The sequence below is a fragment of the Equus przewalskii genome, chromosome 14 (assembly GCF_037783145.1).
Source record: "Equus przewalskii isolate Varuska chromosome 14, EquPr2, whole genome shotgun sequence".
NCBI classification, from domain to species: Eukaryota; Metazoa; Chordata; class Mammalia; order Perissodactyla; family Equidae; genus Equus; species Equus przewalskii.
Window position 1 is genome coordinate 54,428,393 of NC_091844.1, and position 27,719 is coordinate 54,456,111.

At 38.0% G+C, this 27,719-nt stretch overlaps 2 protein-coding genes across 3 annotated transcripts in view; one reads left to right on the forward strand and one right to left on the reverse strand.

Annotated features, from left to right (window-relative positions):
* The window catches only part of PLEKHH2 (pleckstrin homology, MyTH4 and FERM domain containing H2), a 102,594-nt gene that overhangs the window by 54,312 nt on the left and 20,563 nt on the right, over positions 1 to 27,719 (reverse strand). For both annotated transcript variants that reach the window (XM_008531519.2, XM_070572780.1), the window contains exons 3-11: positions 21,005 to 21,067; positions 13,811 to 13,960; positions 12,357 to 12,440; positions 11,655 to 11,736; positions 8,409 to 8,594; positions 5,532 to 6,493; positions 2,694 to 2,769; positions 1,277 to 1,371; positions 530 to 674 (exon numbers count right to left, since the gene is read on the reverse strand). In XM_008531519.2, coding sequence (XP_008529741.2) covers positions 530 to 674; positions 1,277 to 1,371; positions 2,694 to 2,769; positions 5,532 to 6,493; positions 8,409 to 8,594; positions 11,655 to 11,736; positions 12,357 to 12,440; positions 13,811 to 13,960; positions 21,005 to 21,067 — 1,843 coding nt within the window. The remainder of the gene's footprint in view (positions 1 to 529; positions 675 to 1,276; positions 1,372 to 2,693; positions 2,770 to 5,531; positions 6,494 to 8,408; positions 8,595 to 11,654; positions 11,737 to 12,356; positions 12,441 to 13,810; positions 13,961 to 21,004; positions 21,068 to 27,719) is intronic.
* Positions 22,062 to 23,484, forward strand: C1GALT1C1L (C1GALT1 specific chaperone 1 like). Its single transcript, XM_070573300.1, is given in 6 exon segments — positions 22,062 to 22,263; positions 22,580 to 22,657; positions 22,660 to 22,714; positions 22,716 to 22,841; positions 22,843 to 23,120; positions 23,123 to 23,484. Coding segments are annotated over 6 exon segments (1,101 nt in total).

Here is a 27,719-nt window from a genome sequence, read left to right on the forward strand (position 1 = left end):
AACATACAGAAGTCATTTGTGTGATTCTCTCTCTCTGTAACCTCTACCTATGCCAAAACTTTCTTCAAAATCCACTAAAAATCATAGTCATGTCCAAAGTAAAGTTTTTGTTGGTTTCCATCTTAATATCAGATTAACCACCAAATTTTTAGGTGTATTTTCTGCCATTGAGCAGTGTAACAAATTTAGCTGAGATAAGTTTATCCCATAAGTTATCCAAAATGCCACGCAGTAACTATAGAAGAGAAATGTAATTTTGGCCAATTATCTCACTTTATTCGCATGATAGAGTGACCTCTCTCTTACAGAGAAGATAAGGTTAAAAAAAATAAAAGACTATGCACTTGTCTGGAATCATGAAGAAAATCAGACTGGAATACAAGTATCTTAGTCCTAGGCTAATTCTCTTTTCACTATGGTTTGAAGCAAGTACTTTGATTTTTTTTTTAATCCTATCACAGAGATAAAACTCCCATGAAATATTCTGAATTATTTGGAGGGGTCTTGTATGCCTGAGACTTTCCCTCACCTCGTTTCATGGCCCTGGGGCTGCCTGGCCCACTCCGACTGCGCGAGTCTGACTCCGAAGTCCGGGAGCTGGATCTGGAACTATCTTCTTCCTCGGACCCAGAGGAGTCATCCAGGAACGGGCTGCTGCTTATTTGGGTCGCCTTCTAAGGAAAAGTAGATCAGCCTCCCTGTGTCCATCTCTAAGGTCACCTCTCTCTTTAGATATAGAATGTTTTACCAGAAGAAGTCATGGAATAAGATTTTTTTTAAAGGAATACAAGAATATACTTTTTGATTATCAAAGTCATGTTATATCCCAAATTCTAATTAGCAAGGCATTTGTCAATTATAAAAGATTCCTGAAAACGTAAGGCCATTGATATCTGACAATACATATTTTAATTAAGTACCTTAAGCAAGGAACAGGAACCCTGGCAGTGATACAAAAACCTTTCCAAATTAGGAGTTTTCCTTACATCATTAATAATACGTTTCTTTTAAACAATCAGCCATGGAGGGGGTGGAGAATCACATGAGACATAACAAAAATGGACTCGGACTTCTAATACTCTGATACGAATAAATATCTTCTCCAGATCTTTCCATTTTTTCTCTTTTTATGATACATTAGTGTGAACTTTTAAAACTCCCTATAAAGGGAGAGTCCGTGTGAAATGTCAAGCACGGAACCCGGAGCTTGAATAAACAGTTTTCTTGATCCATCATGAAGAGAACCATGTGTTTAACAGTAAGAACAATGAGTTACCCCTTTCAAAGTCGTGTACACTGGGGTTGTCATATTCTTGTATATCAGAGATGTATAAAGTCCTGATGTGGTATATGAAAGCACTGCAACAGAATCTGAAACAGAAAACAAAAGGATTACAATTTTTAAAAACCCTTCTAACTAGCACTTAGGTCTATTTCTTATGAATGTGAATTAGCAAAATTTCCAATTAAAGGGAAATTGGATTAACACACATGATTATTCATTGTAAGGTATCTTTTAAGAATTATGGCACTTGCAGGTTTAATTATACACTCTCTTAGATGGTTCATCATTTTCCTCCTGAAGGCTAGTTCCCCAATTAGATTGTAAGCTCTTTGGAGGAAGGATCATAGCTTTTATTTCTTTGGCCTCTCCATCCAGCTCAGGCTGGGCAGAAATGAGCACAAACGCCTGCTGACTGAGTCAATGAGCAGTACCCTACGAAGATACTCTCTGATCATTCATAGCTATATTACTGACACAGTGTTAAAACGTAACCAGGTGAAGCTCATGTTGAAAAGTTAGAATATATTTCCTGAATGGTACGAATAGAAGATAGCTGAAAAGGACTAGAACATCCATGGTTGCCTCTTAAGATATGGATTAGGTTAGGGAGGGAGTTGGTAAAAGGAACCACGGAAAATTTCTCTTTTTATTCCAGACAGTTCTCTGTTGTTTAGTTTTATTTTTCATAATGGACACGCATTGCTTCTATAACAATGTTTTGAAGAAAAAAAGAAAGGAGGAATGTATTTTAAACTCTAGAAAAAGAGGACATAGAGACCAATATTTTTATAATTTTAAACAGCTTAAACTCCACAGTTTCTTCGCTTTAGCCTCTTTCAGGGAACAACATAATGAGGTTCTCTCTACATGAGAGCTGAGCATACATGTGCCTGTGTACTAAGTAACACGATTCTCAATTTTAAAATATAAATCAGCAAGCTTAGAAATCATTTTCTGAAAGTGCATAATTCTATTTATTCCAATGACTTTAGACATTTAGGAAGTTCTTGGCTAGTGAAATGGCAATACAAAAATCACTTATTTTTTTTAAACGTTTTTTTATTGTAGTAAAAAACATAAAATTTGCCATTTTAGCCATCTTTAAGTGTATAGTTCAGTTAGTGTTAAGGATATTCACATTGTTGTGAATCAGATCTCTAGAACTTTTTTATCTTGAAAATTTGAATCTCTATATTCATTCACCAACTACTCCCCGCTCCACCCCCTACCCCCCCCCCCGCAGTCTCTAGTAACCACCACCCTACTTTCTGTTTCTATGAATTTGAATACTTTAGATACCTTTAGATATAAGTGGAATCATACAGTATTTGTCTTTTTGTGACTGCTTATTTCACTTAGCATAATGTCCTCAAGGTTCGTCCATGTTGTAGCATGCAAAATCACTTACTTTTATTAACATTCTCCATATTGAAGGCCTCAGACATTCGAATGCCTGATTTGGCTACAGCATAAATTCTGCTCTCCTAATGCAAAAGAGAAATTTAAACTGGATATTTAAAGCAAAGAAATGATTACTTTCAATACACATGTTTTTCATTTGTTCTTCATTTAATATTCACCAGAGTATAGCATTATTATAAAATTGTCATCAGTGCCAACTAAAATATGCCTGTGAATAGCATTGCAGAAATTTTTCCCTCCATTATACACTCCACTATTATCTTTGCTCCCAAATTTTTGCTTGGTATTTTAAATTCTTTTGAGGAGATACAAAAAAAGTAACAGAAAGCTTATTCACAATCACTGACTATACCTAAATACCACCTTTAATATTCTATCATTCTAGAACATGGTTAAAGAAAAAAAAGGGAAAACATTGAATGGCTGCAACACAAAGCCAGAAACCATTCATAATCATTGACTACACATAAATGTTACCTGTAACATTCTACCATTCTAGAATATGGTTAAAGAAAAAATAAAGAATATTTCAATGAAGTAGAAGAAATACCTGAGGTCAAATAACAAATGAATTTGAGAATTGCAATGAAATTTATAATATTATCTTGTTCCAAAAGTAGGTTGTTGTTTTGCTTTCTCTTCTTCTCTAAGAGAGATCTCTGAAATGGGTACCGGAAAGGCTATTAGCTTGGCCACCTGTGAGAAAAGGGACTCCAGGTTCTGTTCCTAATGCATAGATCACCATGTCCTGAACTGTAATGCGTCTAACCTGGACACAACTGTCTGGACTACGGCATAGAGTGCAACAAAGGCAGTCCTCTTCAGGTCTGTGCTAGCCAGTGGCGTGTGAGATAACAGGCATGAGATCTCCAACTATCCGAGACACTTTAGATGGAAGAGTGGCTGACTGAACAAATCAGAGGCAGTTTCTTTGAGAGCGTGATTATGAGATACACATAGACAAACAGCAATGGGGTCAGAACAGAAAGACATAAAAATAAGGCAGAGAGCAGGAGACGTGAGGCAGTTAGAGGCTGTGAGAGGGTGGAGGAGAACAGTCAGTAGTAGTAAAAGAGAATCAGTGTAGACAGAGAGGACAAGCTGAGCCACTGGACAAGGACAATGGGTGTCACCTGTTTCTAAGGTGCTGGCTATCAGGGGTGCTGCTATAATGTCCTGTTGTCCCACTAGAGTGACTATTGTGTTTTGAATGATATTCGAGTTCAATAAAAATGAGCTATGCCTTAATATAAACCCTCAAAGATCCTTAAAATAAACTCTCATAAATTGAGGTAACTAGAATACATCTCTTTTCCTTGAAACCTGAAAATACCTAACAGACAGAAATAAAACCTCAAGCTTGGCCAGCCTGCTAGAAGGCTTTTGAAAAGCAATACTACTTTTTCGGGACTGAATAGCTTCAAAAGATGAGGAAAAGAGAGAAAGGGAAAAAAAGTAGTAAAAAGGGTTTGCCAAATAAAACGAACTTGAAAGCCTAACCTAAATCTCTGGAAATCTCAACATAATAAAAGAAGCAAAACTTCAACTCCTCACTGCCTAAAGGGGAACACAAGTGGAATTCCAGAGATTCACATGCCAATAACGTCCACTTTTTTAACGCTATTCAGAATTTAGTAATAAATTGCAGACGGTTTCATGTGCAATGAAATGTTCTTTTGAAAGTAAATAAGAGCAGATACATCTCAAAGTCTGAATTTATACTAGGAAAACACAGTTGCCTTAATTTACTTAAAATTGCATTAGTCTCTAAATAAAAAAATAAGAATAACAGAACATGACTCCAAAAACCAAAAAATCCTGCAATCCAGATGTTTCTCTGGAGGTCAAAGTTTAAATTATGTCAATATGTAAAGGAAAACTTAAATCTACAAAACAGATGATTTCACATTGTTTCAAATATAGGAAGACTTTTTTTTTTTTAATCTAGCGATTCCTAAGAAGAATCACACAACTGATGGGTTAATTATTGTATTAATGGTTAATGTTTCAACGGAAGAAATTTCAATCTATGCTAGATACACAGGAAGATGCTTTTGGTTAAAGCAATGGGTTTATAAGCTCATGAAGAGTAAAATTAAATTTCTGTCAAAGCCAATCAAGTAAATGGTTAAGTTCAAAAACTGATGACCAATAAAAGTTAAGTGTCCTGGTCCAGAATTCACCCCAAAAATATTACAGTTAGGAGGAATCTTTCTTCCCCACCCCTGATGTTTCCTTCCATGTGGAAGGAGCTCCAGTAATGGAACACTCCTGCTCTGTCTCCAAGGATTCACTTTCTCCTCCCCACAGAGGAGGAGCAGCTTAATGTGCCTGCTAAGTTTGGAAAGACAAACGAGACAGGCAGAGCCCAGCACCTTTCTCTCTTCTTTTTCTTGAGAAGTAGCTGCCTGCTGCCTGTGGAAACAACCACTTGTTCTTTCTCCAGGTTGTAAATTCTAGAGGGGCAGGCCTCCCTGGAGGAAGCCTCTGGTGGTCCAGTGGTACCTGGGAGGGAGGGAAGAAATCTAGCTAATTCCGAGGTTAGGTAAACTATTGGAAAGCTCATTTGCCCACCAATTCTCTAAATCAGTTTTATCAATAATAAGGGTAATATTTTTATCTCCCATCTGTCTTATCTTTGTCTTATTTCTCAACTGATTCAGAACTCAGTGAGAAAGAGAAAGGAAAATTGTATTCTGAAAACCAGGAATGGTCAGGACAAAGCTGGATTTGCAAAGAAACAGGAAAAGAAGAAAGTAAAACCTGAAAATGAGCGTTAAGAAAAAATGAGGGTGCATGCGTTGCACACAGCAACATAATTTACCCAAGAGGGAAAACGGTGCAGTGGAGGAGTTGGAGGTTTGCTGCACGCCGCCTTCTTGGCTGAGTCACAGGTTTCCTGGTCATCTGAACACGGGGATTCCAGAGAGTCATAGGAAAACAATCCATCATCACAACTAGTATCCATAGTCTCTAAAACTTCTGTACTGTCACCATCAACTAGATCAAGATCTGTTTCCTGAGGTCTCAGTGGTCGTATCATGCTTATAGCATTTCTGTTTGTACCAAACATCCTATCAGAACTTAACTGTGGCTGGCTCAAGTGCCTTTTGGCTAGTGCTACACTTATACTGAAAACGTTAGGAATCCTCAACTTTGCGGGTGGCAGGTTTGATGAAGGCACTAAATGTGTTCCTTTTCCAGGGAGTGAGTTAGGATGCTTTGGAGTCAAAGCTGGGGTCAAAATAGGGCTTGGGGTGTTGGCCTCACTCGATGAAGATGAATAATCCAGTCTCTGAGACTGAAATTTTTTATTCAGTTCATCTGAGGAACTATCGTGCTCCTTTTTACTTGATTCAGAACTTCCCTTTCCGAGAGGACAATTCTGAGCTTTCCACTGTGCCTCCTGTTGCCAAGAATACAGCTTCTTGTGTTCTGGTCTCTTTATGCCAAAAGTCTCTTCTTCAAATATAGAACTGCTGTCATCAGATGCTGTCAGATACGTCTCACTGCCCATTCTGCTACAGTGGACTCCTTCCTCTGACGTGTGACTGGAAAGGGTGGACGTGTACCTGGACTTGGACCTTTCTTTGCTCCCGTCTTCCTCGTCGGAACTCCAGTCACTCACTGGTGCCCCCGAATTCTGGGATACGCCACCATCCGTTACAAAGCTTGTTCTGGCTTTCCGATTCTGTTCTGGGACACAAGAGGTTTGATGTAATGTTCTCTGACCTCGGTTGTTTTCTTGAATGTGGTTATCGACAGACTGTTCTGAAATTTCCATTTCTAGAAAAACATATATCACATTGGCATGTTGCCTTTAATAACATAACCTTTCTGTACATTTAGCTTTATGTAACTATACTGTATAAACTGGAATTTTAATATGAATAAAGTTAACTCATATTATCCTTTTTTAGTTGTATGTCTTTTTTAAACCCAAGTTTGAAAACTAAGCTTTCTATAAAACATGGAGACCAAATACTTCAATAGAATAGTATCAACATTAAACTGCTTTTTACAAAGAAACATGCTGGGGGAAAAAAACCTGACAATAGTCTAAGGAGAGATAATACAAGAAGCAAAATGTGAAATAGGGCAATGCTGACCATCAAAGGCAGCAGCCACTAAAAAAATGAACACCATTAATTCTATTTTAGAAGCAAAGAAAATGACAACCCTCCTTCAATTAAATTTCAAAGTTATCATAAGTAAATTTAAACATAATAAATGTAAAACTATAGTTTAAAAAACAAACTCTGCTCCCAAACTTGAATACATGAAATATGCAAAACCATGAAGGAAACATAACCAGAGGAAAGCTTTCCTCAGTCTACTTTTGGTTTAATCATCACCACAGAATGTGTTTTTATAATAAGAATAACACTGTTTAAAAATGTCTTTAAATATTGCTTACTTTTGCTAATAACATAATTAATAGAATGAATTATAGGCTTCACACAGTAAACCGAAAACTTAGATGGAAGACGCTTTGAAAAAAGAGGCTTTGAAAACCTGAAAACACAGATATGACCTTCATAATTAAGGAAATAGAGGCTGAAGAAATATACTCTACAACTTGGTATCAGGCAGTTGGTTAAATTTGCAAATGAGCAAATTTGAGGACAGGCAGCCTCAGCTGTTCTGAGCTATACCCAACTGACTCTTAGAAAGTGAGAAGGAAATTAAAATGATTTCTCAAAAGAGAAAAAAAAATGCAAGTAATGGCATAAAAGCCAGCAGCAAAGGAGCCCTCTGATTGGAAAAACACTATGTCGTTTTCAGAATTTCATAACCAAGCACAGAGACAGCCTTTAGGGTTATAATCTTTCTCCTTTGCAGGAAGGGAGCAAGAACTGAAAATAGAGAAGATGCAAATTCAAGCTTTTCTAAAATATTTGGGAAAAGTCCTACTAGGAGGTGACAAACCAGCAGCTGCACAACAAAGCAAAATTAAGAGGGGCTTTAAGACTAAAAGAAGGGTAGAAATCTGCCCACAGGGCGAGGGTTTAAACATCTATGCAAATATTTTCCTCTCAGAAGATACAAAGGGAAAATCGAAGCAGTTACTAAGTTGTCCTCTGGTGTTCTTTTTCTTTATAAGTTTGCTATGTCATATTTAATTTCATATTTCATATTAGGTAATTTTTTATATTTTAAATAAATAATGACTAGAAAGTTCATAGTTCTAATCTGAAGCTCAGCTAAAACAAGTACCTTGTAGGTATAACTGACAACTTTTTAATTTTAAATATCATTGCTACCTACTGCAGGAAAAAGTATCAGAGGAAAATCAATTTCTCCCATGCATCATACTCTCAAAAGACACACAAGATAACTAGACACACAAAGTTAAACCTTGTACTGCTCTTTAGAAATATTCTCATAAACATCAAGTTGTCAAGAAAAAAATAAGGAAAATTAAGCTAAATTTGGATCAATCTTAGCAAACGATTTTTCCTTTTTAAAAAATGTCAAAGTAGGCGCTGGCAAAGTAGTGGTTAAGTTCACACGCTCTGCTTCGGGAGCCCAGGTTTCACTGGTTCAGATCCTGACACCGACCTAAGCATGGCTTATCAAGCTGTGCTGTGGCATGCGTCCCACATGTAAAATAGAGGAAGATGGGCATGGACGTTAGCTCAGGGCTAATCTTCCTCAAAAAAAAAAAAAGTCCAAGTAAATTCCTCTAGTCCATAAATACCTTCTATGTCTTTTCCTTCAGTGAACTCGGGTTCTTTAGATGATATCTTGCTCATTTCCTCAGATTTTACTACTTGAGGAGGACTCCTGGCTCGGGATAAAAAGCACCCAAAGGTTAAACTGCTTAGGCGCTGGCCTTCCGAAAGCTTCGGGGTGGAGACAGTGGATGACTTCTTCCCTTGAACTTCTGCAAGATGATTAATCAGAAGCAAGATTTGAATTTTTTATAACAATTCATTACACATTGAGCCAAAGCATATAAAAACCTAAACCAATCATTCCTTACACATTCCAGGAAAAAACCTAAAGTTCATCTTTACTTATGTATAGTAACATGGAACCCTCAATGTCTAATATCATATGCCAATGTTTAAAATCCATTTATATATTTTGAATGCTCAAAATATTTTTTAACTGACGAGAGAAAAATATCTAATTTCTTTAAAAGTAGTTAGTTCTCAAACAAAAACAAAAACACAAATTAAAAAACCAGATTATAAACAACTAGAGAGTTATAGCTTCTCACAAAGTCAAGAATCGGTAAATACCAGTCAAGTACTGGTAAAATTTGATTGTGTGGTAATGCTACTAACGGTGAGAAAAAGGGATGGGTTCTGGTTGCCAAGACAACCAAAGGAAATTTAGATCATCATTGGGGCAAATCTCACATGATCACTGAAACAACTTTTGCTTATCTTAGTTTTCAGTGGGCTTCTCATAAGAAAGCAGATGAAGGGGGAACACAATATGGAGAGCCTTAATCACTTCTTTAGAGAAAAAAAAGGGAGGGGGCAGTTTCTAGATAGAGAATTTAGATAGCTAGCGGAGTGACTATTCAAGCACCTAATCATGGGTTTAATTCATCTTTAGGACTTGTAACATTGCTGCTTGTAAGATCAAAGCATGGAGATCCCAGTGATAGTGAGAAAAGTTTCCAAGGAAATTAACTTCTTAACTCTGGGAAAGCAGCAAAGGGTTAAGTTACATAGCAACTGATAATTGAGTAGAGTATAAGAAAAATAGCTTTATATAGTGTACTCTGGATATATCTTTTAATATTTTCATGTTAATCATCTCTCACAGAACTAATTCACAATATTCTAATAATCATATATATGCTTATATATTTTTTAAGTACTATATCTCCATATATCTAGTCTTCTCCAGTCCAAGCCTAGGTTCCAAGGATCAGCATCCTCTAGTCTACAAGACCTGAGAGGCTGCCAGTGAAGATTAGAATTGCAGGCTAAGAATAGCAGAGAAAATAACAGCTTTTTGAGAGTGGGCTTAGTACACCCAATCTATTTCAATAAGGGTGAACATCACAAAGACCTAAAACTTTAATTCTAAATATGGAATTCTGGATCAACTATGGGAACATCTATTTTTCATCATATAGGTAGAGGAAATGTGTGACATGAGAAACATATTTTGGTCTTCATTCATGGTTCCTGGCACACAGCTCCAACACTCTTGGAATTTCCTAAGACTGATAAAGGTGACTTCTGTTTTCATAACAAGACCTTACAACCACATCTGAGTGTATGTTAATAAGGTGAGTTTTGGAAAGCCCCCAGATAGCCTCAGGGAGAAGGCTGGTTGCCAGGAGAACCATCCAAGTGATTAGAGGGTTGGAAATTTCAGCCTCATGCTCTACCCCTTACCTCTGACCTCAGGGAAGGGAAGAGGGACTGGAGGTTGAATTAATCACTAGTGGCCAGTGACTGAATCAACCAGTTGTGCCTACACAGTGAAACCTCCATAAAAACCCAACAGGATGGGGTTCAGAGAGTTTCCAGGCTGGTGAACAAGAGGAGGTGCTGGGAGGGTGGCGCCCTTGGTGAGGGCACAGAAAGTCTCTGCCCCTTCTCCTCTATCTTACCCTATGCCTCTCTTCCATCTGGCTGTTCCTGAGGTATAGCCTTTGTAATAAACTGGTAATTTAGTAAGTTAACTGTTTGCCTGAGTTCTGTGAGCCTCTCTAGCAAATTACTGAACCTGAGGAGAGGGTCATGGGAACCTCCGATTTACAGCCAGTTGAGCAGAAGCAGGCATGACAATCTGTACTTGTGATTGCGTCTGAAGCAGGGGGTAGTTCTGTGGGACTGAGCCCTTCACCTATGGGATCTGATGCTAACTCCAAGCAAATAATCTCAGAATTGAGTTCAATTTGTAGGACACACAGTCGGCATCTGCTGAGAACTGGAGAATTGCTTGGTGTAGGAAAAACTCCCACACATCTGCTGTCAGAGGTATTGAGAGGAGAACGAAAACAGAGGAATTTTTTTTCCCTTCAGAAAATGACAGTGTAAGTATTAACATGCAGTAGACAAAATGCTTTCATACGTCCTATAATCAACAACCCCCCATGAAACCAGTAAGACACTATTACAATCACCATTTTACTGATGTAAAAAAAAATCTAGAGATAAAACACAGCTATTAAATTGTAGGGCATTAAAGTTGACTTCAGTGTTCTTTCTACCATGCCAATATTTTTCCAATGCCTTCTACAAGACCCCAGGGTTCTGCGGAAATGTTGCAGAGGGAGCAGGAAGAGTCATGAGTGAGAGCAAGGTGGCAGAGCTCTGGACCCATCAGCCGATACTGCTTCTCCCTGTTTTATCTCTTGAGGGTCTACAGAAAAAACATTGTTTTAAAAAGAGTTCTGTCACTAAAGAAAAGTTGCAAAAGCACTATACTAGGCTTTAATAAGCATGAGCTACACATCCACCCTGCTTATTCACCTCCTCTTCAGCTCAGTAGGCACTTGAGTGGCTATCATCAGAATAGCATACTAAGTACATTTCTGTCTCCAACTCCACCACTCAGAGTGGTAGCCTTTGAGGTTGAAAAGAAAGAAAGAAAGTAACTAAGCATTGGAAAACGCAAAGGGTTTATTCATATTATAAAATTCTGCTCAAAATATTCAGGCTGTAAGAATTTCAGTCATTGTTGATCACCATGCTACAAATTGAAAATAGAAATAACATGACTGATTTTTTTTTAAGCAAATATACCTGAAATTAAACATTCAAATTAGCATTACCCCCTTTGGATTATTTGCTACTGCCTAGCTGTGCTGTCTAATACGGACATGTGGCTATTTAAATTTAAATCAATTCCAATTAAATAAAATGTAAAATTCAGTTCTTTAGTTGGACTAGTCATATTTCAAGTGCTCAATAGTAAAATTCTATATTGCCAAATAAACCCAACCAAGCAATCTTAGTCAAAGCGCTCACACCTTGCAGTTTTGACTGTATTCTCCTGATCTCTTCGGTTTGGTTTTGGTTGATCAAACGAAGATTCTGATTCTCCAATTCCAGCTAAAAGAACATAATAGTTTTCCTTTATACAGGGATAACACTTACAAAATGTACTAGTAAACTATAATATTTAGAAAAGGTTAATATCTAATTACACATAAGCAAAGTACAAAAAAATGATAAGTAAACATCGGGTGAATTTATCAGTAGAGATTATCAACCTAGCTAATTATGGCTTCAACATTTATTTTTTCCAGAACCAAGAGTTTTAAATGTTTTTCACCCCCTAAACCTTTTCCACTATAAAATTACTTTAAACCAAATTATTTCAGCATTTAATCTGCGACGTAAACTAAATAATGTATACTTCTCAGATTCTGAATACATTAATTTTATGAGCTATAAACATATGTTCTATAATTATTTAAAACTAATTAGAATTTAAATCAACTAATTAGAATGAGGCCACTTACACTGATTACCATGAGTCTGTCAATATTTTTAATTTTAGAAATACATGAGACATTAGAATGAAAGCTACCTATCTCACTTTACCAAAAGACAGCAGCACCACCAACTGATCAGAATTTTGGTTCACTCAGAAGGAGCGCACATTCTGATGACTTATCTATTCAAAAGAAAGAAAAGGTACAGAAAAGGCAAAACATAGCAATAAATACCTCATTTAACTTAACTGTTACCCATTCTTTGATCTTAGCTGCTTTCTCTTCTATTATTTTAGCTTCCTGTATCCTTATTTGTTTCTGAAACAAAATTAGCAGTTTGTTTAGTTCAAACATAAGCTCAATAATAATCTGGAAATGTTATTTCATAAACATAAAACGCAAATCCACTTAAAATCTGTTGCCAAGTTAATACATCTGCTTTCAAATTACCAAACAGAGTAAAAAATGAGAATAACTGTCCAGCAGATACAATAATAAACCATAAAGATATATGCAAATATCCTAGTTTTAACAACTGATATTCCCTTTCTCTGAAAGATCATACAATTAAATCAATCCACTGAATTTATCCACAAAATAAACCCTTTCTGGAAATGGTCTAGGGTTTAGAACAGAAGAACAGGCGTCAATCAGGTTAGGGAGAGGAGAATCAGAATCTCCTCAGCGGCAGGACTTGTTTTCCCCTCAAACACTAGTTTTAAAAGATCCAGAAAGAATAAAGATCGAGAAACTCTAGTTCACATTGACCAACCTTTATATCTGGTTATCATCACAAAATTACTGACAATGTGACTATCACATAAATCACGGTGGGGGCTGAAAATCACTGACCTAAAGAAACACTGGTCCCAGAGAAATTTTTTTTAAATGCTGAAAATAAACAACAATTAAACATATTTAACAATTTTATAGTGGTCATATTTAAATGATGCTAAGTGACCATTTAAATAAACAACCCTAACACAATTTTTTCCTAATGAAATTTTAAAGTACACTAAATACTATATTTGATCTCTCAGTAAAGTGGTTTAAAAAGTGTATACATTTCTAAACAGAAAGATTAGTGTCAAACATATATTTAAAAATATAATATTCTATAAATATTTCCAAAACCCTAACAATCTAAAGCAAAGATTTGTTTCAAACATTTTACAGACATAAATGCCTGCTGACAACCAAATGTTTTCAACTTGAAGAGCACTGTCACATCCAAAAAGCGTCAGACTTTGCCTTGGACTCACTCCTGTCTTAAAGGGAATGCCATTTACTTGCACCTCTCACCAATAAACGTGATGTGATCCTATGGGTTGACCAAATAAGGAAGATTTCTGACAAAAATTTAGAAATTTAGGCTCTCTCTCTTTTTTTTTAAAGATTTTATTTTTTCCTTTTTCTCCCCAAAGCCCCCTGGTACATAGCTGTATATTCTTCATTGTGGGTCCTTCTAGTTGTGGCATGTGGGACACTGCCTCAGCATGGCTTGATGAGCAGTGCCATGTCCACACCCAGGATTCGAACCAACGAAACACTGGGCCGCCTGCAGCGGAGTGCACGAACTTAACCACTCAGCCACAGGGCCAGCCCCTAGGCTCTCTTTTTAATCTTTGCAATTATGCATAAATAAACGCACATATTTAGAACTCTTTGATGATCAAACTCTTCCTAACCTGCTCTTCAAGTTGCAGTTCCAAGTTTTGAATGATGTCATCTTTTTCCTGTATTAGGGTCTCCAGATCTTGACACTTTTTATATAACCTTGTCTCTGATTCACTGGTTTGAATATTAGCTGCTTTTAATTTCTCCTCCATAACTTGTACCTAAATTCAGAGGATAAAAAATATTAAAATTACGCATGTACTTAATTTATCATAGTATTAAACTTAGAATTTTACTTTAACATTAAACAGATTCCTAAAAGGTATCATCATAAAAGGAAAATATTGAACAAGTTTTAATATATTTAAGAATTATAAAGTCTGAAGACTATTTTGCCAAGTGGTGTCACCTTTGAGGTACTTAAGGGTACATAAGAGAGTCTCAGAATATTGCTATCATATAAAGTAATGCACATGTTTAGCAGAGCACTGATAATACGCAAAGCATTTCATACGAGCATAGAATCAGAAAGTTCCCAGCCCTCATTTTTTTCATATTTTAAACAAAGTAAGAATATAAAGTGAAGAAAATGACTGGTGAGGTAAGACTCAGATTGGACAACCTAAATATAACAACACATTTTGGGGAAAAAATTGACCTTAGATAACAAAGAAAGACATACACAATGGAAAGCAAAAGGAAAATAAAAGAACCTTAAAGCCTCAATGATGAAATCATAAAAAATAAGAAAGCATGAGAGTCAAGATACAGGTAGGAGAGTGTGTTCAGTGAGGGTTTATTTATTCATTAATTTAACAAATATTCAGTGAATACCTGCCAAGTGCCACGCCTGTTCCAGGTCCTAGGAAGACATCAGTAAATAAAACAGACTCAAAATCTCTGCCTCCATAGAAGTTACATTCTAGTGGGTAAGACAGATCATAAATATAATAAAGATGTAAAAATCATAAAGTATGTTACACAGGCTGATAAGAGTAATGGGAAAAAATAGAACAAGATAAAAGAGATCGGTGGGTGGCTGGGGGTTGAGTGGTGCCTCAATTTTAATATCTAAGATATATTGGCTCTGCTTGAATCTTCTGCAAAACACATTTGAGTATATGAAATCTTAGAAGGCATGTGTGACATGTTAATGACAGTAAGAAAGAAAATAAAGTACTGGGCACTGTATATAATATTAAGACTTTTATTCCATATACTCCAAATAGGTAAGAATGTAATTTTAGCAATGTTTTAGATTATACGGGGCAAAGAAGAAAAATATGTAAAGGCATTTGAGAAATTAAAGGTGATAGGGAAGATGAAAAATCTTAAACTAGTAAAATACCTCTGAAAAATCACAATAAACTTACTTAAAGTTCAAAAATACTTGACTAATGAGGGCTTCTAGATGGAAGGTGTTAAGGTTAGTTGGGTTTTGTTTTTTTAACCAAGGTTTCATCTGTGGGTTCAAGGTATAAATGTAAATTCAACTCAAATGCCAAAAGTGTCCTATTTAAATACCACCCACACAGCTGGCAACTATGAAAATAAAAGTAGATTAAAAAAAAAAGAAAAGAAAAAATGTATTCCACTAGCCAAATGACAATTTTAAGTTATCTTAGGATTTAGATTTTTTAACATAACATAGCAAGCTTTCCGCAGGAACAGACCACGAGATCAAGAACAAAGGTCTACATTAGAGATGCGGTCATGAAAAACAGCCAGAGCAGGTCAGAGAGCTGGACAGTAAATACCAAGGGTCAATCTTAAGATGGTACAGCCAGTTCCACACAGGGCATCTGTAGCTGTGGAAGCAGGGAGAGAAGAGACAAGACCAAGTCCAAAATGGCAGTTCTCCTCCAGGGATAGAATAATAGATGATAAACCTCAAGAAAAACAAAATTAACTAAATAAGAATAGAAAGAAATATTACCAGACCTACACCTATAGTCTCCTTTTATTAAGTTGGAGCAAGCCACCCTACAGACATTGGGCTACTGCATAAAACTGTCCTCTCAGAAAAGGTCTACAGTCCTGGAAAAGTATGATTTGGGAGTACTCTTCTCTGAAAAACACGTTCAGTTTGAAAAGTGTTCTCATTTTATGAATCAATGTTAGATGCATCTTTGCCATGAGCAACTGTTTAACTCAATCATTATTTTTAGATAAATGATTTTCCTAGGCAGGAAAACTATTGGCAAAAGTGGGAAAATCTCTCAGGGAGAGAGATTACAAAGCAGTTACAGGCAATCTACTTACCAACTGGTCCTGGCGAACCGAGCTCCACAGGGTCAGCCAGTCTTCCTTGGTAATTAGTATGAATAAGAGGTCTACAGAAATGCTAAGAGGCTTACATAAAAGCCAAGCAGCCTTTTAAAATATCTTACCACAAGTACACGGAAAATAGCCCAGTTCTTTTTCCATTCATTTAACCTGAACCATGTAAGAATTTTAACTACTCAGAGATTGGTCAATAACAAACACCTGTGAATTCAAATTGGTTGTTAAATAAACTTGCAATTATCTATATATGGATATCTTCCGGTGAGGAACGCACTCTTAGGCTGCCTTTCTCCTTTACTTCAAGGAGAACCTCTGGTTGCCTCCACCCACATCAGCACACTCCTCAGCCATTTCCCCAAAGTCTTGTTGATTCTTGATTCTGAGGCCCCTAAGCTATTGTGCAGTAAAGGGTTAACTCGGCAAACTTGGGGGCTCGAACCCTGCACATTCCAAAGAAAGGACTAGCCCTTGACTGGCTCCTGGGAAATAATCTTAGGGCCCTTGGAATATCCTGCCTGATAAGATTGTCTCTATATACCAGAGATATTGAGCCACACCAGATAATTTACGCTGACAATGCGATTTATGGTGAATGCCCTTTTTGTTCATTCACCTGGGGTCCTGGGCCATGCTGTATCAGTTTCACCTCTGGTGGGCGTGGAGACTGAGTAGCTAAGGTCAGTCATGCATGCATTCCACGCCTACAAAACTGACCTCCTCCAGTAAAAACTCTGGACACTAATACTCGGATGAACTTCTCTGGTTGACAATCTTCCTACGTGTTGTCACACACTCATGGGAGAATCAAGTGCATCCCTGTGTAACTCCACTAGGAGAAGACAACTGGAAACTCATACCTGGTTTCTCCTGTACTCTGCCAGATGTGTATTTTTCCTTTGCTGATTTTAATTTGTATTCTTCCACTGTAGTAAACCATAACCAAGAATATAACAGCTTTTCTGGGTTCTGTGAGTCCTTCCAGTGAATCATCAAACCTGAGGGTGGTCTTGGGGACCCTGACACAACTCCCAAAGCTATTTTCCATCTTCCCACCAACTCTGAAGAAAGCAGGAGTTGCAAATATTGTTCCCATTGCAATTACCCATATCAGTATTTCCTTCCTTTCATTTCCAACCTCATCCCTTTCTCCCCAACTACAAGTAATCAAGATGTGATTGTATTTTTGAGTGGGGGTTGAAAATTTCTATTTCTATCTATACATTACAACGGCAGACAAAGACACCTGATAGTTCTAAAATAGAATGAAGAAAGGCCTTGTAAGAGTATTTTGAGTCTCAGACCATTTTCCAGTTATTTAAAATTTATTGCACATTAATTAATCATTCTAATCACATTTTAAACTCAATTATTTTGGCATAGTACTCTATAGTTTACGCAGTAAGACCAGAACTATTCTCACTGAAGGTGAAAAGGAACAGCACTGGACAAAGTAGGTTTCCATGTAATGAAGCAAATCACTACAAAGTCCTGGATATCAGAAGAACTGAGTAGTAATCATTTATCAAGAAGCAAATTGACAGAAAGGCAGACTAGCCCACATATTAGAATGGTCAGAGGGAACTTTAAATCCAGCTCCTAACAAGTCTGAATCACATACAGGCAAGGGATCAAAGCCCAGAAGGACAGAACGAAAACACAAACTTTTACAGGGGAAATTATCTGCCCCTCTTCGGTTAGCACAAATTAGTGTAACAGACTGGAGTATACACCTTACCAGATACTCGAGAAGGAATCCTGTGTATCAGGATCTCCCAAACGTGCTATTCGCTGCTTTTTCTGTCTCACAGAACACCCATTAGTAGTACTGGGTTGATTTACACACGCTGTTTTCAAAACTTGTGAATAGCAACAATAAAAATGTTCTATAGCATTAAGTATAAAGATTGCCAAGATTTCTCTGGAGAAACGTGTGACTTTTTTCTATAGGCATCTTATTTAACGGTTATACAGGTGATACCACTCATTAATAAACAAGCAGAAAAATGTACAAAGCTAAATAAAGCATTGAGTGGAGCGGGTTTCTGCTGACTACTGCTTTTGGTGTTGAAACATTCCTTTTTGGTTAACATAAATACAGTTTAAGTCTTAGGATATGGCTCAGTGACAAAGGATAAGCTAAATTCAAGCAACATAAATAGCAGATAGGCCACAGTCCCATGGTAATTGTTAAAGACAGCAAAGGATTCAGTTACTCTAAGTTAATAACATTTACTTAGTCTTGCAAAGGCCAAAAAAAGGTGATATAAGTGGTGCATGAGAATTCATCTGCTCTCTATATTTCTTGTCAACTTTTAGATTCATTATGAAGCATTTAAGGAAAAAATTCCTCTGAAGTATAACAAAATAGGTAGTGAATAAACTTAAAGTGTTGTGACAAAAAGAAAAAGCTATATATTTTGCTAAATTGTATAGAAACTCCAGGAGATTTGCAATTCTCACTCTTCTTTTGGCGGAGGCAGAGTTTGATTTAAGGCAGTATGTCTAAAATAACCAATCAAGTGTCTTTTTGCCTAAAAATGTAGCACACAGAATTAAATAACTTTACACTTGATGTCCTCAAGTGACAGCTTCAAATAAGAAACTCTTCCTGTTAACTTATCAAGATCAGTGTTTGGGCCTGATGGCTACAAACCACCAGGGTTTGCTTCCCTTGAATTGGGAATAGGGATCCTTCTTTTCTCTCAAGATCCAGTGAATCAGAGAAAAAACTCTGAAAATCACAAATAAAAAAACTACTTAATTTAGTTTAATTTTCAGAGCTAAACAAATTTGCCACATATATGAATTAAGAATTTTAATTAAGAAAAGGCAAAACAAAACCATAGTCAATTTCTTCCTTTTTTTCCCCCTGTAACGTGAGCAGTTAAAGGAGAGAAAGAAAAGGAAGGGAAACATAGGGAAGAACAAACAGACAGAGACAGCCACGGGTATAGAGGTAAAGAGGGATGTCACCAGGAAAGGCTAAAGTCGGAAAGGGAAAGACAAGAAGGGAGACATGACAGTCGGAGAGGCAAACTGACAAATGTGTGCCGCAAGGCACGGGGCTAACCAGGGACACTACCGAAAAAGACAAAGACACTCGGCGTAGAATGACAGAGAGTCACACAAACATTACAGTCTTTCATAGATTAGAAGTGACCTTTCATGATTTTACTGTTAATTATTGGCTTTTTATAGATATAAGTGGAGATACTACTCTTCATCAGCTAAAGAATATAAACAACCAAGCACAGCACAGATTTTACCATTACCACTGGTACTGCAACTAATACCTAAATTTTAAAGAATTATCAGTAATTTTTTGGTGTGATGATGGTACTGTAGTTACGACTTTTAAGTCTTTATTTTTAGATTAGTTGCTGAAATACTCATGGGTGAAATGATATGATGTCTGGGATTTGTTTCAAAATAAGCCAGTGTGGAGGTGGTAAGGGAAAAAGTGAATGGAGGTATGCACTAGCCATGAAGCGACTACTTGTTGAAGTTGGCAATGGGGGTTCATTATACTATTTTCTCTACCCTTGTAGTAGTTGAAATATGGCATAGAAATCAAGGATTTGGCAAGAAAATCAAGGATTAAGTTAGAATGGGTTTATTTAGAAATTTGTCAGGCCACTAAAACGATCCACTGTGTAAAATTAAATCTTTTAGGTGAAAACAAGATTTGGTAGTACTCAAATTGAAGGGAAGAAATATGACAATCTTAGAGCAAGTATAAGAAATTTAATATACACTTACTGGAAGAAATAATAACTTTCAATTGTTGTTTTGGTAGAGGAGGATTAGCCCAGAGCTAACATCCACCACCAAGCCTCCTCTTTTTGCTGAGGAAGATAGGCCCTGAGCCAACATCTGTGCCCATCTTCCTCTATTTTATATGTAGGATGCCTGTCACAGCATGGCTTGATAATCGATGTGTAGGTCTGTGCCCAGGATCCGAACCTGGGAACCCCAGGCCACTGAAGTGGAGCATGCAAACCTAACCACTACACCAGCCCCTAATTTTGAAGTATTTGACTTGACTGAATCTGACAGAGATCTTTTGGTAAAATGTGAAGTTACAGATTTAGGATCACTGACAAACTTTAAGCCTGGTAGGGTGGCCAGCCCCGTAGCCAAGTGGTTAAGTTCATGTGCTCTGCTTCAGTGGCCCGGGGTTCACTGGTTTGGATCCTGGGCACGGACCTACACACCACTCATCAAGCCATGCTGTGGCAGTATCCCACATAGAACTAGAATGACCTACAACTAGGACATATAACTATGTTCTGGGGCTTTGGGGAGAAAAAAAAAAAGAGGAAGATTGGCAACAGATGTTAGCTCAGGGCCAATCTTCCTCACCAAAAAAAGGCATGAAAAAAAAAGGCTGGTAGACTCATCCAAACCACTCATTTTACTGTTGGCAAGGCCCAGAAAGAGTCAAGTGACTTATCAAAGATTTGACTTTTCTCCTTCATATCTATTAACATATTAAGTATAAAATTTTGTATATATTTTTCCTAATATAACTTTAAGTATTTTTCCATATTAGTACTTATCCTTAGTAATAATTATTTTTAATGGTTGTTTAATATTTCATGGAGTGGATATAGTCAATTATTCATTCTTTATAATATGGCATTCATATTATTTCTAACTCTTTGTTACTATAAATAAAGCTGCTATGAACATATTTATACATAAAATTTCACTATGGTTAGGAGTGCAATAAAAGCCATATTTGATTTTCTCGGAAGTAAATAAAAATTCCTAATGCAGGCATTTTCATCCTTTCAAAAATTTGGTAAAGGGCAGAACAAAGTTAGATTCTCCATTTTCCCTATGGATCCAGCTCATGAACCATCAAAATGATAACATGTAGAGGAGGGCTGAGGACTATTTTGAGGACTGTTTTGGGCAAAACAATGTTTATATTGGTAGAGGCAGAAAAATTTTTTTTTACTAAAATTATACCCTACCTGTTGAAAAGCTTTTTCTGCTTGACGTTCAGCATCAACAACTTGTCTCTCAAGCTGTTGCATCTGGAAAGTGAGCAAAAATAGAAAAAATATAAAAATTCGTATTTCTCTTTTGGAAAAGGACTTAAAAATCTCACAATGTTACCAAATTCTTTAAGAATATTTAAAGTCTTTCAATGAATATGTATTACTCGGAATTTGTCACATTAAGAGCTCTTTCAGTGCATATTTAAAAATAGATCAAACAAAATACCAAAGGTTCGATACTTTTAATACAATATAATATATACTACATGAGTATTCATCAATAGCATTTTCTTCATTGGACTATAAATTACAAATTGCTGGTCAGCATATATTAAGAACAATAAACGAAATCTAAGAGAGTAGTAAGATTTCAAATGTCATATTTGATTTGTTGATCATAAAGTCACAATGATATCAAAAAGTGGTATATTCTCATATGCTCCACAGGTGGTATGGTTAAGTCAAAACTCTCAGTAATTTTAGTTCTTATACATTGGGATGGAAAGAGTACAGAAGAGACTCTGATTAACCACACACATCCACAAAAAGTGTAGGGCACAAGGAAACAAAAAACACCGGGGTAAGTCTTTTAAATTTCTGTAGAAAACAAAAAGTTCACAGATTTATTTTTTTTATTTTATATTTTGTGAGGAAGATGTCACTGAGCTAACATCTGCGCCAGTCTTCCTCTCTTTTATGTGGGATGCCACCACAGCATGGTTTGACAAGCGATGCTAAGTCCGTGCCTGGGATGGGAACCCACAACCCAGGGCCACCAAAGGAGACCACACAAACTTAACCACTATGCCACCAGGCTGGCCCCCTCAAAAAAAGTTCATAGAGTTAAAGTAAATTACTAAAATGAATATTATAAGTAAAATAAACAAAAGCCTTAAAAAGGACCCAATGAAAATTAACATGAGATATATACCAGGAATTGAATACACAACCATGATGTAAAACAATTTCAAATTCTTTTTTTCTAAGTGTTGGAGTATGGTCAACATCAGAGCCGTCTGTGGCTCGATGTATGCTCATTTTCAATCTTACTGTTGGTCGGTATTCCAGAGGCCCAGAACCTCTAGCACATCTCAAACTCATAGCACCCCAGTCCCCGAAGCCCATAGCTGCCACGCCGTGCCCCTCCTCGAAACCAGCCAGCCCCGAACCAGCGGGGAGCGGGGCAGCCAGCTCCCCGCCGCGTGGGCGGCAAGGTCCCAACCTGCGCCTGCGTTTGAGCCACACGCTGTTCTCAACGCCTGAAAGATGGTTTCTACTGAGTGTATCATTTCTTAAGGGTTTGCTGCTTGGGAGCATTTACTGTGTGTTTTGTGTGTGTTTAAGGTTAGCACCTGAGCTAACATCTGTTGCCAATCTGGTTTTCTGTTCCTTCTCCTTCTCCCCAAAGTCCCCCCAGTACATGGTTGTATATTCTAGTTGTAAGTCCTTGTAGCTGTGGCATGTGGGACGCTGCCTCAGCATGGCTTGATGAGCGGTGCTAGGTCCACCCAGGACCCAAACCCGCAAAACCCTGGGCCACCAAAGCAGAGTGTAGGAACTTAACCAGCGGGCCACTGGGCGGCCCCATTTACTGTGTTTTGATAACTATGTTTAGGCAAATTATTATTCACACAGAGGTAAAACTCAAGACCAAGGGCACAGTCACCTTCGCCCACCTAACAAAAGATTTCCTAAACATTTCAGAAGTGCAACGCATGAAGCTTAGTAAAAGTATCGGTGGTCGCTGTAACATCTTTGGAAAATCCAAAGGTGAGCAGTATTGAGCTGTACTGCAAGAGACTTGGACCAAACTGTGACAAAGCAGAACCCTACAGTACTAAAAATGATAGTCTGTTTAATATAAAAAAAATAAGACAGAGATACAGATGAGGAAATCTTACAGACGTCTTTGAAAAGCATAGCAACAACTACAACTGGTTCCTTCTTTCACGTCCCACTACATTTGCTGTCACTGAAAATTTGAAGTATCGCCTGTTTACTAGGGACGCATCACAACCTTTCGATCTGGGCCACACTATAACATCTGCCGCCCTCGAAGGAGGAACTGTCTTAAGTTTAGAGTCTGAAAAGACAGCCTTCTCAGGAAGTCTGAAAAGCGTGCAGATCGAAGTGTGACTTGAAAGTTATCTGAAGATATGCAGGTGGCAGTCAGCCCAAAACACGCGGGAGCTCTGGCAGAAAACGTAGAGGATTCTGGAGGAAGAGCTCTACTGAATACAAAACCAATTACATATCTTATTCAAGAGACAATGTCTAATAACTCTCAGCAAGTAGTAGAAGGCTGCTGTTCAGATATGCCTGTTACTTTGAAAAGACTGACTTCCAAAAAGATGACGGTGATGATGCATGGTGTGCGCTGGCTCAGGGCATTTGGACATTATTTCAAGGACGCACTGGTTTTCTTGTCTCCAAATGGTTCAGAAAATGATTGAAGGCTGGGGAATGATAGAACTGTGCTGTCCAAGAGCACCTGAAGTGTGGATTCACTTGAAATGTGGTGTAAGTGTAAAATACAGACTTCATTCAATAAGACATATGTTACTTGAAAACCTAGTACAAAAAATATAAAATATCTCAGTAGTTTTTTAACCTTGACTCACATTAAAATGACATTTTGATATGTTGCATTAAATAAAATATAGTATTAGAATTAATTCACATTTCTTTCTCATTTTATGAATGTTTATTAGAAAATTTTAAATTACATATGTATCACATTATATTTGTACTAGATAACGAAAGTGCAAAACGTTCCATTGTCACCATATATGGCAATTTAACTGCCAGTCCACACGGCGGCATTTTCCAAAGGCATTTTATTGCAGGGATCTCAATTCTGGAAGAGGTTTCAAATATTTGGATACGTAAATAGATATTTCCCAAGTGCATTCTTTGGACCTTATATCACCTTTAATTTTTGTGAAAATATTTCAAATGTTTAATAAGCAAGTATTGTCGTCTAAAAGCGTTTTAATGAGTTATTGTTACAGACTATGGCACTACATAGAAGCCAGCCCTGGTGGCCTAGTGGATAAGAGTTGGTGCTCTCACTGCCACAGTCCAGGTTCATTTCCTAGTCAGGGAACCATACCATCTGTCTATTAGTGGTCATACTATGGCAGCTGTGTGTTGCTGTGATGCTGAAGCTATGCCACCAGTATTTCAAATACCAGCAGGGTCACTCATGGTGGACAGGTTTCACTGGAGCTCCCAGACTAAGACAGACTAGGAAGAAAGAACGGCTACCCAATTCTGAGAAAGTTGGCCATGAAAACCCTATGAATAGCAACAGAGTATTGTCTGATACAGCACGGGAAAGTGACAGGATGGCCAAAAAGACCAGGCAGGGTTCAGCTTTGCTGTACGCAGTGTCACTGGAGTCAGAACTGACTCAACAGCACTAACAACAACAGTTGTAGAAGCAAGCAGTTGGAACAAGCATTGTGTCTCATGTCCAGGATATTCCTTAAACCGAAAAAACAACCGGCAGGCACATGCCAACATCACATTCTACATGCTGACAATTGTCAGCTTCTACTATGTAACTACATTATGTTCTCAGGAGAATTTTTGCCCTGTGGAGGCTCAGTTTTGAATACTGTTGAGATTGCCAGGAAAAACAGGAAAACCCACAAACAAGTTGCTGATCTGTAAAATTTTGCTAGTGAAAAAAAAAATGACTGACACACTATTAGAATGGCCAAAATCCAGAACACTGACAGCACCAAATGCTGGCGAAGATGTGGAGCAATAGAAACTCTCATTCATTGCTCGTGGGAATGCAAAATGGTACAGCCAGTTTGAAAGACGTTTTAGTGATTTCTTACAAAACTAAACATACTCTTACCATAAGATCCAGCAATTGCACTCCTTGGTATTTACCCAAAGGAGCTGAAAACTTATGTAGACACAAAAACCTGCACACAGATGTTTACAACAGCTTTATTCATAATTGCCAAAACTTGGAAGCAACCAGATGTCCTTCAGTAGGTGAATGGATAAATAAACTGTGGTACATCTAGACAATGAAATATTAATTGGCACTAAAAGAAATGCACCATCAAGCCATGAAAAGACACGGAGGAAACCTAAACCATATTATTAAGTGAAATAAGCCAATCTGAAAAGGCTCCATACTGTATGATTCCAATTCTATGACAGTCTGGAAAACTATGGAGACAATAAAAAGATGAGTGGTTGCCAGGGGTTGGCGAGTGGTGGGAGGGATGAATAAACAGAGCACAGAAGCTTTTTAGGGCAGTGAAAGTGCTCTGTATGATACCATAATGATGAATACACGTCATTATACATTTGTCCACGTGGAAGGTACAATACCAAGAGTGAAACTGTGGACTTCAGGTGATTATGATGTGTCAATGTAGGTTCATCAATTGTAACAAATGTACCACTCTGGTGGGGAATGTTGATAATGGGGGAGGCTATCCATGTGTGGGGGCAGGGAATATACGGAAAATTTCTGTACCTTCCCCCAATTTTTCTGTGAACTTTAAGCTGCTCTAAAAAAAAGTAAAGTCTTGGGGCCAACCCCGTGGCCGAGTGGTTAAGTTCATGTGCTCCACTTCGGCGGCCCAGGGTTTCACCAGTTCAGATCCCAGATGCAGACATGGCACCACTGTCAGGCCATGCTGAGGCAGCGTCCCACATAGCACATCCAGAAGCACTCACAACCAGAATATACAACTATGTACTGGGGGTGCTTTGGGGAGAAGAAGAAGAAGAAAAAAATAATAAAAATAGTAACAATAAAGACAATAGTTTCTTAAGAGGACTGCTTTGGTCTGAATGTTTGTGTCTTCCCAGAATTCATGTATTATAATCCTAACACCCAATGTGATGGTGAGTAAGTCCTGAGGGATTAGTGTCTTTATAAAAGATTCCACAGAGCTCCATAGCCCCTCCTTCCAGGTGAAAATACAAGAAGTCTACAACCCAGAAGAGGGCCCTAACCCCATCTTGTTGGTACCCTGATCTCAGACTTCCAGCCTCCAGAACTATAAAAAATAAATTCCTATTGTTTATAAGCTATACAGTCTATCATATTTTGTTATAGCAGCCAGAACGGAGTAAGACAGAAAATTGGTACTGAGAGTGGAGTGCTGCTGTAACAAACACCTAAAAATGTGGAAGTGACTTTGAAATTGGGTAACGGGTAGAGGCTGGAAGAATTTTGAGGTGCTTTGTAGAAAAAAACCTACTGCTATGGACAGACCACTAAAAGCAATTTTGGTGAGAGCCCAGGAGACCAGCAAAGCTGCAGAGAAAGCCGTCTTATTTCTTAGAGAATACCTAAGTGGTGGTGAACAGAAGGTTGGTAGAAATATGACAGATGGTAAAGGCCATTCTAGTGAGGTCTCAGATGGAAATAAGGAACCTGTTATTAGAAACTGGAGCACAGACGAGCCTTTTTTATAAAGGAGCGAAGAGCTTCACTGAATTGTCTTCGTGTCCCAGTGTTTTGTGAAAGGCAGAACTTGTGAGCAATGAAATTGGATATTTGGCTGGGGAAATTCCTAAGCAAAGTGTTCAAGGAGTGGCCTGGTTCTTCTTGAATGCTTAAAGTAAACTGCAAGAACAGAGAAATGACTTAAAGATGGAATTGTTGATCAAAGAGTAAGCAGAACCTAAAAATCTGGAAGTTTTCCAACCTATCCGTATTGAAAGAAACGAGAAAGCTTTTTCAGGAAAGAGCAGGGTGTGGCCAAACCATCTTTTGATTAAGGAACTAGTATAGGTGTGACCCACAGACTTATCAGCCACAGTAGCATGAAAATAGTCGGTTTGAACAGAATAGGAAGGAAGGAGGAAGGACTTAGATTTTACAGGGTGGGACCATAGAGCTATATGGCTGTGAACATAGGCTATTCCTCAAGACAAGGAAAGAAAGACCCTAAATGCAATTTGGAGATTACCAGTGCTGCCTCCTCAGTTTCAAAAAGTGGGGGGACCATTGCCTGGGGTTTCAACAAGCCAGACAACCTCTGCCCAAACCAAGGTGGAGACCCAAACCAAACTGGTGCAGCCTAAGCCATGACCTTTAGCAGAGCTGTGGGGGCATGGTTACCTCCACCTAGATTTACAAGGATGGAGACACCTGGAGTCGCAGGTGCACAGCCCAAGCAGAGGGCCATCTCCAGGGCGAAGCCACTGAAGACGGCCCCTACCAGGGCAACGCCCAGTGGAGCCATGATGGGAGTGGGGCCTCCCCTGGGACCCAGATTGGTACAATCAGCAGCATGAAACTCCAATCCATGAGAGCTGCCACATGGCTGCTGCCAGCAGAGCCATGGGTGTGGGGATGCTGCCGTGTGTCCAGGAGGCAAAATCTCCCACCCCCTCCAGGAGGGTCTGGAAGGTAGGACTCTGCCCCAGAGGGCAGAACATCTAGTTAAAGAAGACTATTCTCAAGCCTTAAGATTTAATGTTGTTTGCCTTGTGGGGTTTTGGACTTGCTTGGAACCTGTCACTCTTTCTTTTTCTCCTACTTCTCCCTTTTGGAATGAAATGTCTGTCCTACGCCTGTCCCACCATTGTGTTTTGGAAGCACATAACTTGTTTGATGTCACAGATTCACAGCTGGAGGGGAATTTTACTCATAATGAATCATATCTTGAGTCTCACCCATATCTGATTTAGATGATATTCAGAT